The 14787-nt window shown below is 40.3% G+C and overlaps 1 protein-coding gene across 1 annotated transcript in view; it reads right to left on the minus strand.

Annotated features, from left to right (window-relative positions):
• Window positions 1-265: 265 nt before the first annotated feature.
• ZDHHC13 (zDHHC palmitoyltransferase 13) overlaps window positions 266-14787 on the minus strand; it is a 48909-nt gene continuing 34387 nt past the window's right edge. Inside the window, exons 11-17 of the mRNA XM_081239086.1 lie at window positions 12789-12911; window positions 12023-12085; window positions 11232-11325; window positions 9504-9587; window positions 5563-5720; window positions 3193-3290; window positions 266-887 (exon numbers count right to left, since the gene is read on the minus strand). Of these exons, the coding sequence (XP_081095212.1) occupies window positions 749-887; window positions 3193-3290; window positions 5563-5720; window positions 9504-9587; window positions 11232-11325; window positions 12023-12085; window positions 12789-12911 (759 nt within the window). The 3' untranslated portion in view covers window positions 266-748. The remainder of the gene's footprint in view (window positions 888-3192; window positions 3291-5562; window positions 5721-9503; window positions 9588-11231; window positions 11326-12022; window positions 12086-12788; window positions 12912-14787) is intronic.

The following is a 14787-nucleotide window of genomic DNA, read 5'->3' on the forward strand; positions in this document are numbered from 1 at the left end:
GAATTAGCATTTCTTCCAGAACAAAGAAAATGAGCAATTACAATCACACCAGTCTAATATTTTAAGGGTACTAAGTAAAAATTGTAATTAATCTTTAAGATTTCCCGTTCAATTTTCTAAGCAAAACGGAAAACAAAATTAAATCTTGCTATTGCTATTAACAGTGATCTCAACTCATTCCTGGAATTTGGGAATTTTTCTTCACATCCTATATATACCTTTTCTCCATTTAAGATTCAAGAAGTGTCAAGTGTCAGAAACTAAGTCTCAACTACAAAAAAAAAATTTTATTAAGTGAGAAAGCAAAACAGGTACATCTATTTAAATATTTTTTACATATTTATAGATAAAACAAAGACAAATAATTTATCAAAAATTACAAGTTTAAAGAATAATACTATTTTGAAACAGCCAATAAAAGTATCTGAAAATACCACATTTTCTCCATAATTGGTGAATATTATCTCCAAAAAAAAAAAAAAAAAAAAGGAACTTGCATTTTCTTGTGAAAAATATAGAAGTTTTTTTTTTTAGATGTCTGCCAAGATTGTTCAGTAACAGTCCATCTTACTAAGTCTGAAAACGTGTCAGCCTTTCTCAAGAACTTCTGTTTTTACCAAATGCTTTAAAAACCACCTGTGTTTTCCTTTGGGCTTAGGTGAACTCTAAGTCTTCACTTCACTTGCAGACCACAAGGCATCAACATAAATACAAACAAATCAGAGTGAGAGTTGTGGGTTGCTTTTCTTCACACTGAGCGAAGAACTTTCTCCTTAGCTGGGTGAAAGACCATGGTGTACTGTGACGTCCAGTCTACTGCACAGGGCTTGACCAAGCCAAAGCAGCCACACTGAAAGAAATCTGCGAGGTTCTGTGTGAACCCAAGGCTGCCAAGAAAGAAAGAGAACACGTCTTACTACATTTCCTGTTAGCATTTGACAAACATTCATTCAAACCATAAACATTCACTGAGAATTTACAGTATACATCCTTCCAAGATCCTGCAGGAATCCAGAGGTGAATCAGACAGTTCTTGAATTTATGGCCCTTAAAACTGAAGCCCAGTTCCATTTCTGGACCTGAATCCCTATTTTGAGATTCCCTGGCTGTGCCTAGCAACTCAAGTTCATTTTGGGTCCCCACTCACTAGAACAGTCACTGCCACCATTAAGTTTCTTTCTTTCCATTCCCACTGCTCTAATTCAGACTTGGACTATATCAAAGGCCAGACAGGCCAGAAAAACTATGATCAACAAGGTGGGATTCTTCGAATTCTAAGAAACTCTAAATGGTGTCTCTGTCTCAATTCCTTCTGATTCATCCTACATACTGGAGACTGGTCCTCCAAACACCTGATATATTCGTAGCCCCTAACCTCCCAGTCAAAACCCTTTAACGACATTCCTCTGCCCAGAGGCTCAAAGCCAAATCCCTCATCTTTGTACTCACAGCCCTATACAATAAAGCCCAGGACTCCTCGGGTATTGATGCTCCAGACTCAGCTTTTGTTAAAGCTACTCTGGCTTTATTCTTCCCATGATCACAACTGCATGGGCCATTCTTCTACCCTGGAACCCACACTCCCCTACTCTTCCATCAGGTAACACCCTTATCCTTTTAGGCCCTACCAGTTCTCAAAGCCTAGGTCAAGGCCCACTTCCCCTTTGGAGCCTTCCTGACTACATATCTTCAGCATCATTTTTTCCTCCATTAAATTCCTGAATGATACTGTCTGTTCCAGTTATCACGAATATTCATTTTTAGGCATACGCCTCATCTTTCAAGTGCCTAACCCAACGTCTTAAACACATCGGAACACATCTGTGTGTGAGGATGCGTGTGCCACTGCTGCTGGTTACTGAGAGTGGTCAAGAAATTTCCAAGGCTGCCAAGAAGGCAGCTTCCCAGGCAGGGGGCTGCCCACATGGAAATGATGGGGTGGAAGCAGGGAGGCATGCTGGGGTCCGACAGGGCCCAGTTCAAGAGCTGGCTAGTGAGTAAAAGTAACTTAGGGGAAGACAGTAAGACAAATCTTTGGAAGCTAGCTTCAAAGTGGCTCCAAGGCTTTACCTTTAGTTTCTCCAGGAATGCTGCCATGTCTTAGCAATTCCCCAAAACGCCCCAACTCTCTCACCTCTGGCCCTTTATTCAGACGCTTCTCCAGGGCTCGGGACGCCCTTCCTTCCTGCTCCCCACCCCACACCTCTCAAGGCTCAGCTTAAAATTCCACCTCTATCACAAAGAGGTCCATACTTCGGTGGAGTAAATATTCCTCTGGTTAAGTCACTAAGAAAGGGATTTTATTATCACTGCCAGTCTGAAACAATCATCACGAGCTTAACACGACTCTCTACACTCCATCACTTTGGCCGTCTCTTCCCAATTAAGTCAATTTCTCTCCTCTAAACACACATCATAGTCATATCCCAGGCTCTGATTTCCTTGTCTAACAGCCTAACAGTTTCATCTTGTACCACGAGTGTGCTTTAAAATAGACTGCTCCTGAGATATGCAGTGAGCGGGCAAATCCCTAGAGGGCCCTGGGTCACCTCTGCAGCGCTCCCAGCCTCCAAGAACCTGACATATCTGACAGGAAGATAAGCTTCAAACCCTGATCTCTCATCTCATAAGATGACGGCCATCCTACAGACACTCTCATTTTCAGCTGAGGACAGGTTTTACACAACCAGTGCTCTGGGGAAAACATACCCCAAACCTGAAAAAGTAACTTTTCCCTGAAACAGGTGGACACTTTAAACATCAGGCTACAAGAATTACTGGTGATAGAAAGCCAGGTTGAAAATCCTGGCAAAGCTCGCAATCTAACGCTTTCTACAGAGAGCCTTGTGGCTGGCTTTCTCAGCCACGTGCTTAGTTATCTCACGCTGACTTCATGCCAGCAATATGCAACCTTGTGACCATGTGGCTTGACTGAAGAGATCTCCCATCTTGGCAAGACTTCAAAGTCACTTACTGTTTGTGCTGAGGCCAGTAGACTAAATCTTACCACCTTGGGGCTCATGACCTTACCACTCATCTCCTGTCACTGAGGCTTCCAAGAAAGAAGAGGTTCAACTCTGTCAGCCAGTTAGAGGATGGCAGCAGGGCTGTGGGTGGTGACACTAGGTCGGGAAACCAATGGCGAGGCCAGCACCTTCCACCGGCTCAGTGGGCAGGATAGGTCTCACTTACTTGTATGGGGTCCTCCTGAGGGACAACGTCTGTTTCATGTGCCTGCTCTGCTTCAGCAGGCTGGTTCTCTCATGGGAGGTCAGGCCCAGAAAAGCAATCTGAAAATGAAGGTGGGAAGGTACATGAAAAACACCACCACATCGAGCCTCACCACTCTTGGCAACGCACCACAGGACACTGGCAAACATTCGGTTCTCCCCCAAAGACAACATCACCTGGACTGCTAACCAATGATCACAGTGGGGGCAAGGACAGGGCAGCTCAAAACAAGACTCCTATGTAAATCTAGTAGCTGGGCATTTTATTTTTTTGATTGACTTTTATTAACCTTCAAGAAAGCAGAGTGCATTGACTCAAGAGTCGTGAAATGATTGCTTTAGTAATCCAAGCTGTGGCTTACGGCCATGTTTAGAGTCTCAACACATTCAGCATTCAACTTCCAGGTGAATCAAACAACGTAAGGTCAGTATTAATGCAATTATCTCAACCTCTATACGCTTCTTAGTCTCTCTTTGAAAAGGGCCAAATAAAAAAGTTAATCTGAAGTGAAGAACATTTAAATCCATAAAGTTGGGGGAGGGTAAGAATTAAGGTAACTTTAAAAACTCTCAAATCATTAAAACCAATATTATTCACTAAGATATCTCACCTAATCCTCAAAATAATTCAAACATCAAGTTCCTTATCTGTAAGACAGAGATTATCACAGCATCCTCATCGGGTTCTCTAAGGATTGGCGATAAGAAATTTAACATGATCCAGTGCAGAGGCTGATAGAGATGAAGTAACTGGTCCAAGGCCACACGGCTTAGAGAGTGGCAGAACTGGGGCAGACACCTCAGTCAGTGTGAGAATAAAGCCCACGGTCCTTGCCAGCCGTCTATATGCTCAGTTTGACTCCCTACGGTCAAAACCATGACTCACCTGAGCACTCAGGAAACGAAAGGCTTTAAATAACTGGATTGTTTTGTTTATTAAGAAAACAACTTTACTCTGAATTCCTGTTTTTGAAAACTATCCAAAACTTTGAGTCCACTTTCCTGCCTTAGAGAGTATAAACAAACTTTCTTTTAAAAAGTAAAGATATTATAGCCTCAAATGTACTTATTCTAAGAGTCCAGGAAAGAAGAAAGAGAATTAGAACTGATGTCCCAAATCTTAGGTTCTGCTTCTAACTCCACCTCCTCTGACTGAGCCCTATGGCCATAAGCAAGGCGCTCAACACCTCTTAGGTTTAGTTTTCTCATCCATAAAATGGAAACACGACTTTGGCACAGACTCCATCTCAAATGTCTGTGAGGCCATTGACGGCAAAGTGCTTTGGAATACGTAAAGCATATATAAATATTAGGTATTATAAATGATTATAATATTAATAATCATTGATGCTAATATCCATTCTTAATATCCTTACATCTTACAGATGTCAGATAGGAGATTAGGACGGGTATTCAGAAACCTCAGTTCAGTCAGTATTATTACCTTAGTTCCTTTCCTTAGCATTTTTCCCCCTTTTTCTTACTTTATTTTTTATTATTATTGCAGAACTGGTTATTCCCCCATAAAAATGGAATACATCTTGCTTTTGTTGAGCAATGCTCTAATTATCTGAGGTCTGGCAATAATTGGCTCAGACTGCTCATGGCTGTCCATTCCACGGGGGCAGGCCCTAGCAACAGTGAGAATTAGGTTATGCTCATAAAGGAAGGCAGGCAGCAGGGAGGGGACAGAAGCTTCACAGAAAGCTGAAGGTGGTGGCTACCGCCCTGGAGCATGAGCGTTCTAACGGTCATGACCTACTCTGCAAGTGTAATTACCATGTTGGTTAGTGATGCATCTTTCATTTCTTCCCCACTTCCATCCACTTAAGTACTGCATAATAATAACAAACAGGGCTGGGAAAAGTGAGGGAACATAATCATCTCACATTTGCACAATGCTTTACAGTTTATACCATGCTTTCATAAGCCACGTAATTTAATTATATGATGGAAAAACCCCTTGAAACGAACTGTCAGAAGACCTAAGTTTCCAGTTCTGATTTTTGCCACTCACTGGGTGACCTTGAGCAATTCAATTCACCTCTGTACCTCTATCTGTAAAAGAGGTCAGATTAGATAAATCCTAGGGCTACACTAACACCTTATTACTCTAACCTTTAAACCATCCTGCGAGAGTAGACAGGCATTATTATCCCCATTTTACAGACAAGGAAACTGAAATTCGGGAGTCAAATGACATGCCCAGACCCACAGAGTAAGTGACAGAAGTGGAACTCAAATCTAAGTCTTCTGATTTGAAATTCAAGTCTTTCTATCTCACTATGGGGTATTGGAAATTTTACCAAAGGCATTATAAGAAGATAAATACCTGAAAGAGCTGATTTAGTAATAAAAATGTTGACCATGAGAAATGGAAACTTGCTAACGTGAAGATATATACGACCCAAGGGGAACAGGCCACAATCTGATTGAGGTAGGTCCACAGTCCATCTGCTTTGAATGTTGTGACACAATGATTTGACCAATCTGTGAATTCACAAAAAAGGAACCCATTATTTAAAAAGGCAACAAACTAGTGATCATTCTTCAAGAAGATAAAAATCACTGCAGTTCTGTTTAGGGAGAAGAGAAAGTAAGACATGATGGCACAGATCAGAACTCAACTTTAAGATTTTATCTTCCAAATAAATGCCAGCTCAACAAAGATTAAAAAAAAAAAAGATACCTCACTGTTAAGGCTATGATAATACTGCATGGGTAGTTGGCAGTGAGGGAATAAAAGCAAAAAAGGTCTATAAAATCATGACTAAAATTAGCATATTCAGCATAAAATACACTGGCCAGAAGTTAATTGTTCAAGGACTTGATAACTGAGAATGATTATATATTTAATAAATATTTGTCCTAGAAAATTCTCTATCTTATCCATGTTACAGCAAGATAAGGGTCTATTACAGAACAGAATATAAACTCTTATTAAGGGTTCAGATCAACAGGCCATTCCCGTGGGCACAAGAAATCCTATAAGCACCTAGATACCACTGGACCACAGCCTACAGCTTGCAGTTACTGGGTGTACTTCTGCACTGGGACCATAATTAATCCTGCAGGGGGAGAAAAGCCAGGTGAGAGATCTCATGAGCCAGACACCCCTAGGAAAAGAACAGAGAACAAGATTCATATGGTCGCAGCTCAGTTTTTCCCCAGGAACATCTATCTACGTGCCAATCAAAAGTGAGGCCTTCACTATGGTCTTCATGATATTGACCCCCTAACCCACACAGCCAAGAGCAGCAGTAAGAACACAGGTAGGAAGCAGCAGAAACAAGGGAACAGATCTTCAAGGTTATGTAAAACCAATGACTTTAAACAGGCATCATGAGCATTCATAAACGACAAGGAAATAAGAATTGTGTAGATTTGCACCTTGAGGTTTCATAAATGCCTCTGACAATTTGATAAGTAGTTTCAGACATTTTCCCAAAGCAGCACTTAAGAGCTCCTGGGACAGGAAGAAAATGAGTCCATGACTTAACTATCAACTGTCTGTCCATTTTTTCTTTTTGAGTCTCATTTGATTTCCAACCATCTTTCATGAATATATGCCAGAAGAATTCTAAGGGCAATCATCATAGAGTAACAATCAAGGTAAAAAACTTAAGGTAAATTACACTTTCTTTAGAGCTTCTCATTAGGACTGCAAAGAAAGATGCATTCCATGTACCTGATATAACAAAAAAAAGAATATAATTTCCAACAGCAGGCAGAGGAAACAGCTGCTGAGTGGGAAAGAGTATCTACTTTCTTTCAGCTTATGGATTTCTACTGCTCCCTTCTGGGAATTTTTTGATAACACAGCATGACTTTGAATGGAAATCTTCATAGGACTGATCTCAGATTTATCAAAGATATGGCTGCAAATGGCCACATACATTATGTTATGCAACATAACACTTTAATATGTACTAATAATACATTCTTATCAGGTGGTCACTGGCTAATGATAGGGAACGCATATCGCTCCAGGTCAATCATTTTCATCTTCAAACAACTCCGACAGTTACTATGTCCTTTCTAACAATGATCTAAAATCTTTCTCCCTGTAACTTGCGGGATGCTGACACTTTGAGTGACTTACTGTCCATCCTGAAAACAGACCTCACAAAAGGGGAAATGCATGGAGGCTGCACAGAGTCAGAGTAGCTGGAACCAGATCCCATGAGGAGGATGAGGGTGCACAGCAGCGTTCTGGCACCAGGAGCGTTAATGATAAACAAGGAAGGTGGGATGACAATGAGGCCTCATTAGAAAAATGGACCAAAAGTTCGTTTTTGCTGTCTGTGAAATAACGATAAATGACAGGAAGCGTGCATTCGGTGTAAAGAAATACTGTCAGAATATAAATGGGATAAAAGTAACAAAATACGTTCAGCTAGTCTATATAGCTGTTAGTAAATGTAAGGTGGGACTGTTCCTAAGAAACAAAAAACATGATACAAAAATTGGTTCAGAGCCAGAGAATAAAGACAAAGAGGAGGGAAGAACCAAACGCATGTAATAAGGAAGCAACTTGGAAAGAATGAACGTGATGGAAAATTACTTCTGTCCTTATCAATACAGTTGTATGCTGGACATAGCCACCACACAAAGATGACTATTTTTAGTGAAGAGGGAGAATGGGGAGAGACAAGAGTGGTGTAAAATCTGGCTCCTCTCCCCGAGGATCAAGTCCAAGGGACAAGTTGGTCCATGGGCCAGCTTAAAAAGGTTTTCCAGGAACATGCTTTATTGTCAGGCCTTAAAAAGGCAGCTCTTTCGACAGAAGGAAGCACTGTCAAAAAAATCTTTTATTTCTTACACCACAGGACATAATCTAAGAGGTTTTAAAATTTCAATGCTTAGGATTTCTGATGGCCTTTGACAAGAACTGAGATCAGGGATCACAACCTTCTGACTTAGGTCCATTTGAGATGGTGGCAGTTACACTGAGCTACAAAAGCATTCCCTAGTGATCAGAGACACCAAAGGTGTCTGGTAGGGAGAAGGGCTGACGAGGTAACTGAGGCCCCCTCCATGCCTACGGCAAGGCTAAAAATAGATCATTTCATAGATTTTAATTAACAATCTCTAAAAATGAAACCCTAAACAAAACAAAACTTGTAATACTGGATGTTTCTGGAGAAGAGATCTGGGAGGCTGGGGACAGCACAGGAGGAACTGTCTTTCAAAAACTAAACAAAATTTAAACTAGAGAAAGCCAGTGGGTGAGTGGGGTGGGGAGTGTAAGGTGTGGTGGGACTTGGGATGCTAAGGGGAAAAGAAAAAATGTAGGAAAAAACTTTCCACGTCTTCCTGAATCATTTCAGATTTTAGCTCAAGCAACAAACTAGTACTCTACTGGCAAAATCTAAGACTAAAGCATGAATATAACAGGAGGGTGGATGGAAACAGATCAGTAGCGAAGCCTCTGCCTCTAGATCCAAATTCTCCTAAAACCTTCAGAATAAATGAATAATAAACAGTTAAACAAATAAAGTCAAAATAAACTACAAGCACAGTACATTGTTTCTGGCTAGGTAACCTATTCCAAGGTCTGAAAAGCATAGTCATGCAATTCTTAAGAGCTAACCAAAATGCTCCCTGCTTCAATTTAAACCCTGTTCTTAGTCGCTCACCTTGGAGCAGCTCAACGTCACTCCCTACATGAGACCCCCTCAACGCCCTTCTGCACTGCTGTTGAAAAGTTATTTGCCTTTCTCAGGGATGCAGAATAAGTGACCTAATGTTTTCTTCCAAGTTATTATTTCCGACCTTCCGATCACTGTTACTGTTTTCCCATCAGTAAGTTGTGACTTGACATCTGTCAAATGGCATGAGCTTTCAGTTTTGTTCCTTAATTACTGTGACCACCTCCACCTCCCTTCCACAACCTCTCTAGCACCAATCTTTTTTTTTTTCCTAGTTTATTTACTTATCACTTCCCTTGCTTTGAACTTGAACACCTGATTTTTACTCATTTCACTGGGGGATAAATCTGCACTTACCTTAAGTGAATCTCTATTTCTGACCACTTCTCAAGTTTATCAAGGTCACTTTAGAGCAGAATCTCTTCCAAACTACTGACAACTAACCTCTTCTAGCACTTCTTGCAGCTTCCCAATGCTGAGAGAGTCTTAGAGACATTTGTTTCATTTTTATTAAGGTATGGCTTATAGTCATCCAGCCGGAATGTGACATACAAGAGTTTACAAGAAAAAGTATATGTGAGTGAGGGTGCATAAGTTTGCTATAAGAAAAATTTATACTTACAGATGAAAGATTCATATATAATCCAGTCACACACAATGGAAAGGAAAAATAAGAAGAATATGTAATAATGATGGTTGCCAAAACCTACATCAAAAAGAAAAACACGTTTAATACTTTCTTCCAATGATTTTCCAGATGAAGACCTTATTAAACCACTTCCCTGTCAAAAGCCTTCACTAAAGTAAAAAAGAAATAAGCTGCTGTTTTGCTTTTAAATACCATTAAACCCAAACCAAACAGCTCTGATATGTCATGTTCAACTGTCCATGTTAACTAAACTAATATTTATTCATTACTTACCTAAAAGAGGACACTTCTTTTTTGGATAGAACAAATACAGCTCTGGGATGGCCTATACAGCATTGGAGGGAGGGGAGGAGGCAGGATTTGGGGCAAGTCATACCCTGTCTCTTCCTTCCTTCCGTGTAATAAATTTATATAAGGACAACTTCTGGACATCAAGTACTGACTTAATCAGGGGGACAGAGAAAACAAATCTGAAGGGCAATAGATATATTGCAGGAGACTGACATAGCTAAAGAGGGGCAACCTGCGGCCTGAGAAAGGCCTACAGAAGCAAAGAAGGGGTGAGGGGGCCAGGCAACCAAGCCCCACTGTTGCATGTGCTGCCCCCTTGATACTGGAGATAGCAGCATTTTGATGCTAATGACACAGAAAAGCTCCTTAGCCACCATCACATTCCCACCTCCTCCTGAGGTACCAAAGCCCAGCAGAAGGAGCAACACCCACTGGAATCAGGAGACCCAGATTTACGAATGACAAGCTGTGTGACTATAGGTACATCATTTAACTTCTCTGATTCAGTGTTCTTACTTTTAATATGGGGAAAATATCTCTTCTGTCTACTTCACAGGCCGGTGGCAACCAAACAGGATGATATATATGAAAACACTATGTAAACGCAGTGTGGTAAAAATATGTGGGATCACACTATTGTTTTCCCACTGCCATTCAAAGCTGCCTGTTATAATGCCAATCATCTCATCTCTGTGGTGGGATGGGGTACACGAAGCCTGGAAGCCCAGGAATTCTCTCTTCACTTGTTCTCTAGGAATAGTGGAGAACATCAAAATGCACCGAGGAAAGCTGCCTGAGCTGAGGCAGCCTTTTTTGTTCATCAAGATTATACATGCAGAGCCTCCCCTGAAGACCCATGACCATAGTTCCTCTGAAGTTCCTCGTAATAAAGCCCTGGCTTTTACTGTGATGGCTCGGAGGAAACCCAGGGCTTCAGATCAGAACACTCCCTGGGTGGAAGGCAATCCCCAGACCCCTGCCGTCTCTGGTTCTAGCACCTACCTGAGCCTCAGAGGCAAGTAGAGAAGGTGAATAAAAGGGACAAGACACAAAATATGGAAAAGACATGGTATCTGGAGTGGAAGACTGATACTACTCAAGTGATCTCAAGCAAATAATTTGACCTTTAATATTTTTTCAACTCTAAAATGGAGGTAATAACACCAACCTCTGATGTTCAAATAGGATACTATATATGAAGGTACTTTATACATGTGAAAATATTATACAAAGGACATTAATTATTATTATTAACATCAAGAGTCAGTGTTCCAAAAGTGTTAGACCACAAAGCTGATTCTCTGACAAGCAAGAATGGACCCCTTACATGCTTTTCACTTTTTCTGAGTCACACACATAACTAAAGAGAGCTGAACTTCAAAATGGTAAATGGAAACTTGACCCTCTCACCGATGCACCGTCCAGTCCACAGGCAATGTTGATCATACCGAGCCACACAGGAGTTGCACACATGGCAATGGAGTGACCTTAATGGCTTCCTTATCTAAGTGGACAATTAAGAGAGATCTAAGCAAAAATCAGAATCTCAAAGGGGTAACAAATCAAAAGCAAAATCTTATTCCTAAATTATAACGACATTGGCACAAATAATCTTAAATCGATCATCAATTCACTTAGAGGCTCTGGAATGCCTTATTACTATTTACTTCCACAGGTCTAATTAGGCCATCACTAGAAGGGATTTGAATTCCAGAGCTTACTGACACTGACTAAGGGGAAAAGAGGCGGCACCACACAGCAGAATGAGCCCTGGACTAAGAAAAAGGGAACCGAGTTACACTTCTGCTTCTGCCAATAATTTAGGGAAAGTTACTTCCTCCCTTTAGGCTATGAATCTTCAGTTGCTAAATCAAATGTTTCACTAAGTGGTTTCTAGGGTCATCATGAGCCTCTGACTCCAAGTTAGTTCTAACATATGCTTCATGGCAGGAAAAAGCAAAGAAAACACACAAAGAGATTTAACCACAGGCAACTTCAAGAGATTACAAACATCATTCTCCCACACGTTCAAGGCAGAAGACTGTTCTGACAGTAATGCAAAATTTAAAAAAAACAAATTTTACACCTGGTAGAAAAAAAGGTGTATAAATATACCACGAAGATTTGAAAAATGCTTACATGAGCAATGTAACCAAGAATGTGCTTTTACGATGGGAAAAAAATTATAAAGACTCACTCACAAGACACGATGTACAAAATGTTCTGAAATCCAGACAGCCGGTCTCTGCAAGGGTGATGATATTCTGAAAGACATCAAGTTTGACCTTACGTTTGCGTTTTGTTGGGGAATGGATGATGCATGGTTATATACCATTCTCACAGCTCTCTCTTCAAACTGAGGTAGCTAGAAAAGCAACTTAGAAGACTTGCCACCATATCATTCTGTGCTTGAAATATGTGACTTTTCAAGGCTGCATTTTCAAACGTAGCCAATAAATTAGAATGCACAAAAATTACACCCCCCCTCTTCTCCATGAATGGCAATGATTTCTCAGTTATAATATGCTACAGAAAAATAAATACACACATTATACACTCATAAAAAAGGAACAAAAACACCTACACATCAGAACTGATGGTTATAAGCACCAAAGGCAGTCTTTCAGGAACACTGGCTTTAGGTAACAAAGAAGACAACAGCCTCCCCAACTTCTAAACATTACTATAAAGAAGTAGGCACTCATATCTACTGACAGAAATTATACCTGAAAAAGTCCCGGTGGGATATTACTGTAATAAAAAATAAAAATATTTTTTAAACTTTCATATAAATAAATGACAGTGGAGAAACCTGTTTGTTGATTTTAATCATCCCACATTTACACTGCATCTATTAGGTCCCAGGCACTAGAGACGTAGGCACGACAAAAACCAACATGGTCGTCACCCTCTATAGTTTCCATACCCTCCTATAAAAAAATCAGTAACATTACAGAGAAAGCTCACCATCTTCCTTTCTTCTTCAGAAGCCTTAGTGAAGCCTGGATCAGTCGCCCAAGTCTTGTAGAAAAAGTAGAGGAAGGCTACTATGCTGAGAATGAAAACGAAAAAGAAAGTGGTGCCTGCTAAATGTTAAAGCGAAGTTAAGGAACATATCAGACTTCCAGTAAGAACAGCCTAATTATGATGAAAGAAAATTTCATCACTGGTGCCTAGGAGTCTCTTTTCTCTGCATTCTAGCCTCACCTTCCCTTACAGACACATATCCCTACCCTCAAACCTGGCCCCATTCTATGCTCTAATCCTGTAGGAATTTGCTCATAGTTGGCTAATAATTAATCTCTTCTCACTAGTTGAAACTCATATAAAATATTGATAGGAATAGTTATAATATATGAAGAACCTCCTAAAAATTGAAAAACCTTCCAGGTCCAAATAAATTAATATCTAAACGGTGTAACTGTGGCTCTCCTGTGTACATCTAAAACAGTATTTTCTGATCATTTTAACAAAATCAGTCAAAGAAACAAACCACTGAATTCAGAGAGGCCAACTAAAAATATTTCCCTATATATTAAATTAATGCTAGCAAAGATTTCCTACTGGAAAGTTTTCATAACTTAATCCTTGTAACTGTATTAGGCTGAGTTAATTCAGAAACAAACTGCTCTCCTTGCAAAGTGATTACAAATCAGATACTATTTGGAAAGGCAGATATTATGGATAAATTAAGATAAAGTGTTTCAAGGATAAACATTACCCACTTTGAAGTGTTTTTGAAATGGTACAAATTCTTTGTATAAAAAAGTAAAATTCTGCCCCAGGGAAAGACAAATAAATGTGCAATAATAAACCAATACGCCAGTAGTAAACCAGTTCTCCTTGCCCAATTAAAATCACTATATTGACATAGTAACTGTATCTGCCTTCCAAGGTGTTGCCAAGATGTTCTTGTGCTAAACTTCAGAGTGGAAAAGGTGGCCATAGAATAAAATTCTGAACGCTTGCTATTCAAAGTGTGGTCCATGGGTCCCACAGTAATGGCTTTACCTGGAAGCTTGCTACAAGGGCAGAATTCCAGACCTCACCCCAGACCTGCAGAAGCAGACTCTGGATTTTAACAAGATCCCTAGAGGATGCACATGCACATTGTAGTTTGAGAAGCACTGCTCTAGCCCACAAAAACCAACACAACCACATCTGATTCAGGTAGGCAGGAACGAATCTCGTTGGTTTGGTTTATCTGTTTATCTGCAGATGGGCCTGGCTTTAAGAAAGAGGATCCAAAAAAGTTGTGTGAAACTGAAATTTAATTCTCATAAAATCCTGATCAACACACGTGACACAGTCTCAAAAACACATTCAGTTTAATCACATGATAATCTCATGTGTATTGACTGGACCAAATTTTGGGCTCTTATTCTGAATAACTTTCAAAACCAATCCCAGGACAATCAATGGATTTTTCTCCTTCCAAGTAACCTGAATCGCACTACATTCCCTCACATAAAAGCCAAACATTCCTTGCTTCCATGTCCTTGCTTTGTGTGGTTCATTGCCCTCAAGTGCTCCCCACTTCACCCCATCTACTTCTAAAACCACGTTTTTGGGACGTCCAAGTCCTAACTGCCTTCAAGACCTAACTTAAAATCCTCCTTCCCCCTTTAGGTCTTTCCTGATTCCCTATGGGAAAGGATCCTCTCCCTTCCCTGGACCTAAGAATGCTTATTCTACAGCACTTAGCCCTTAGGTCATATAGTTGTTTGTAGACATCGCAGCCTCCCCAGTTAGCTTGTGACCCTTTTGCAGTTAAAAAGTTTCTCAACGTGGCTCTAAAATCTGCCTTTTTATAACTTGGACTAACTGGTTTTCATTCTTTAGCTCCTTTATTTCTACACTGTAGATCTACACTATAGGTGTCCTATAGATAGACCCTACAGAAGCTGCTTCCCCATTTGCTCAATAATTATTGAGTGCTCATTCTATACAGAGCACTGGCTTCCAA

The sequence above is a fragment of the Mesoplodon bidens genome, assembly GCF_964165515.1.
Source record: "Mesoplodon bidens genome assembly, chromosome: 7".
In the NCBI taxonomy this organism is placed as follows: domain Eukaryota; kingdom Metazoa; phylum Chordata; class Mammalia; order Artiodactyla; family Ziphiidae; genus Mesoplodon; species Mesoplodon bidens.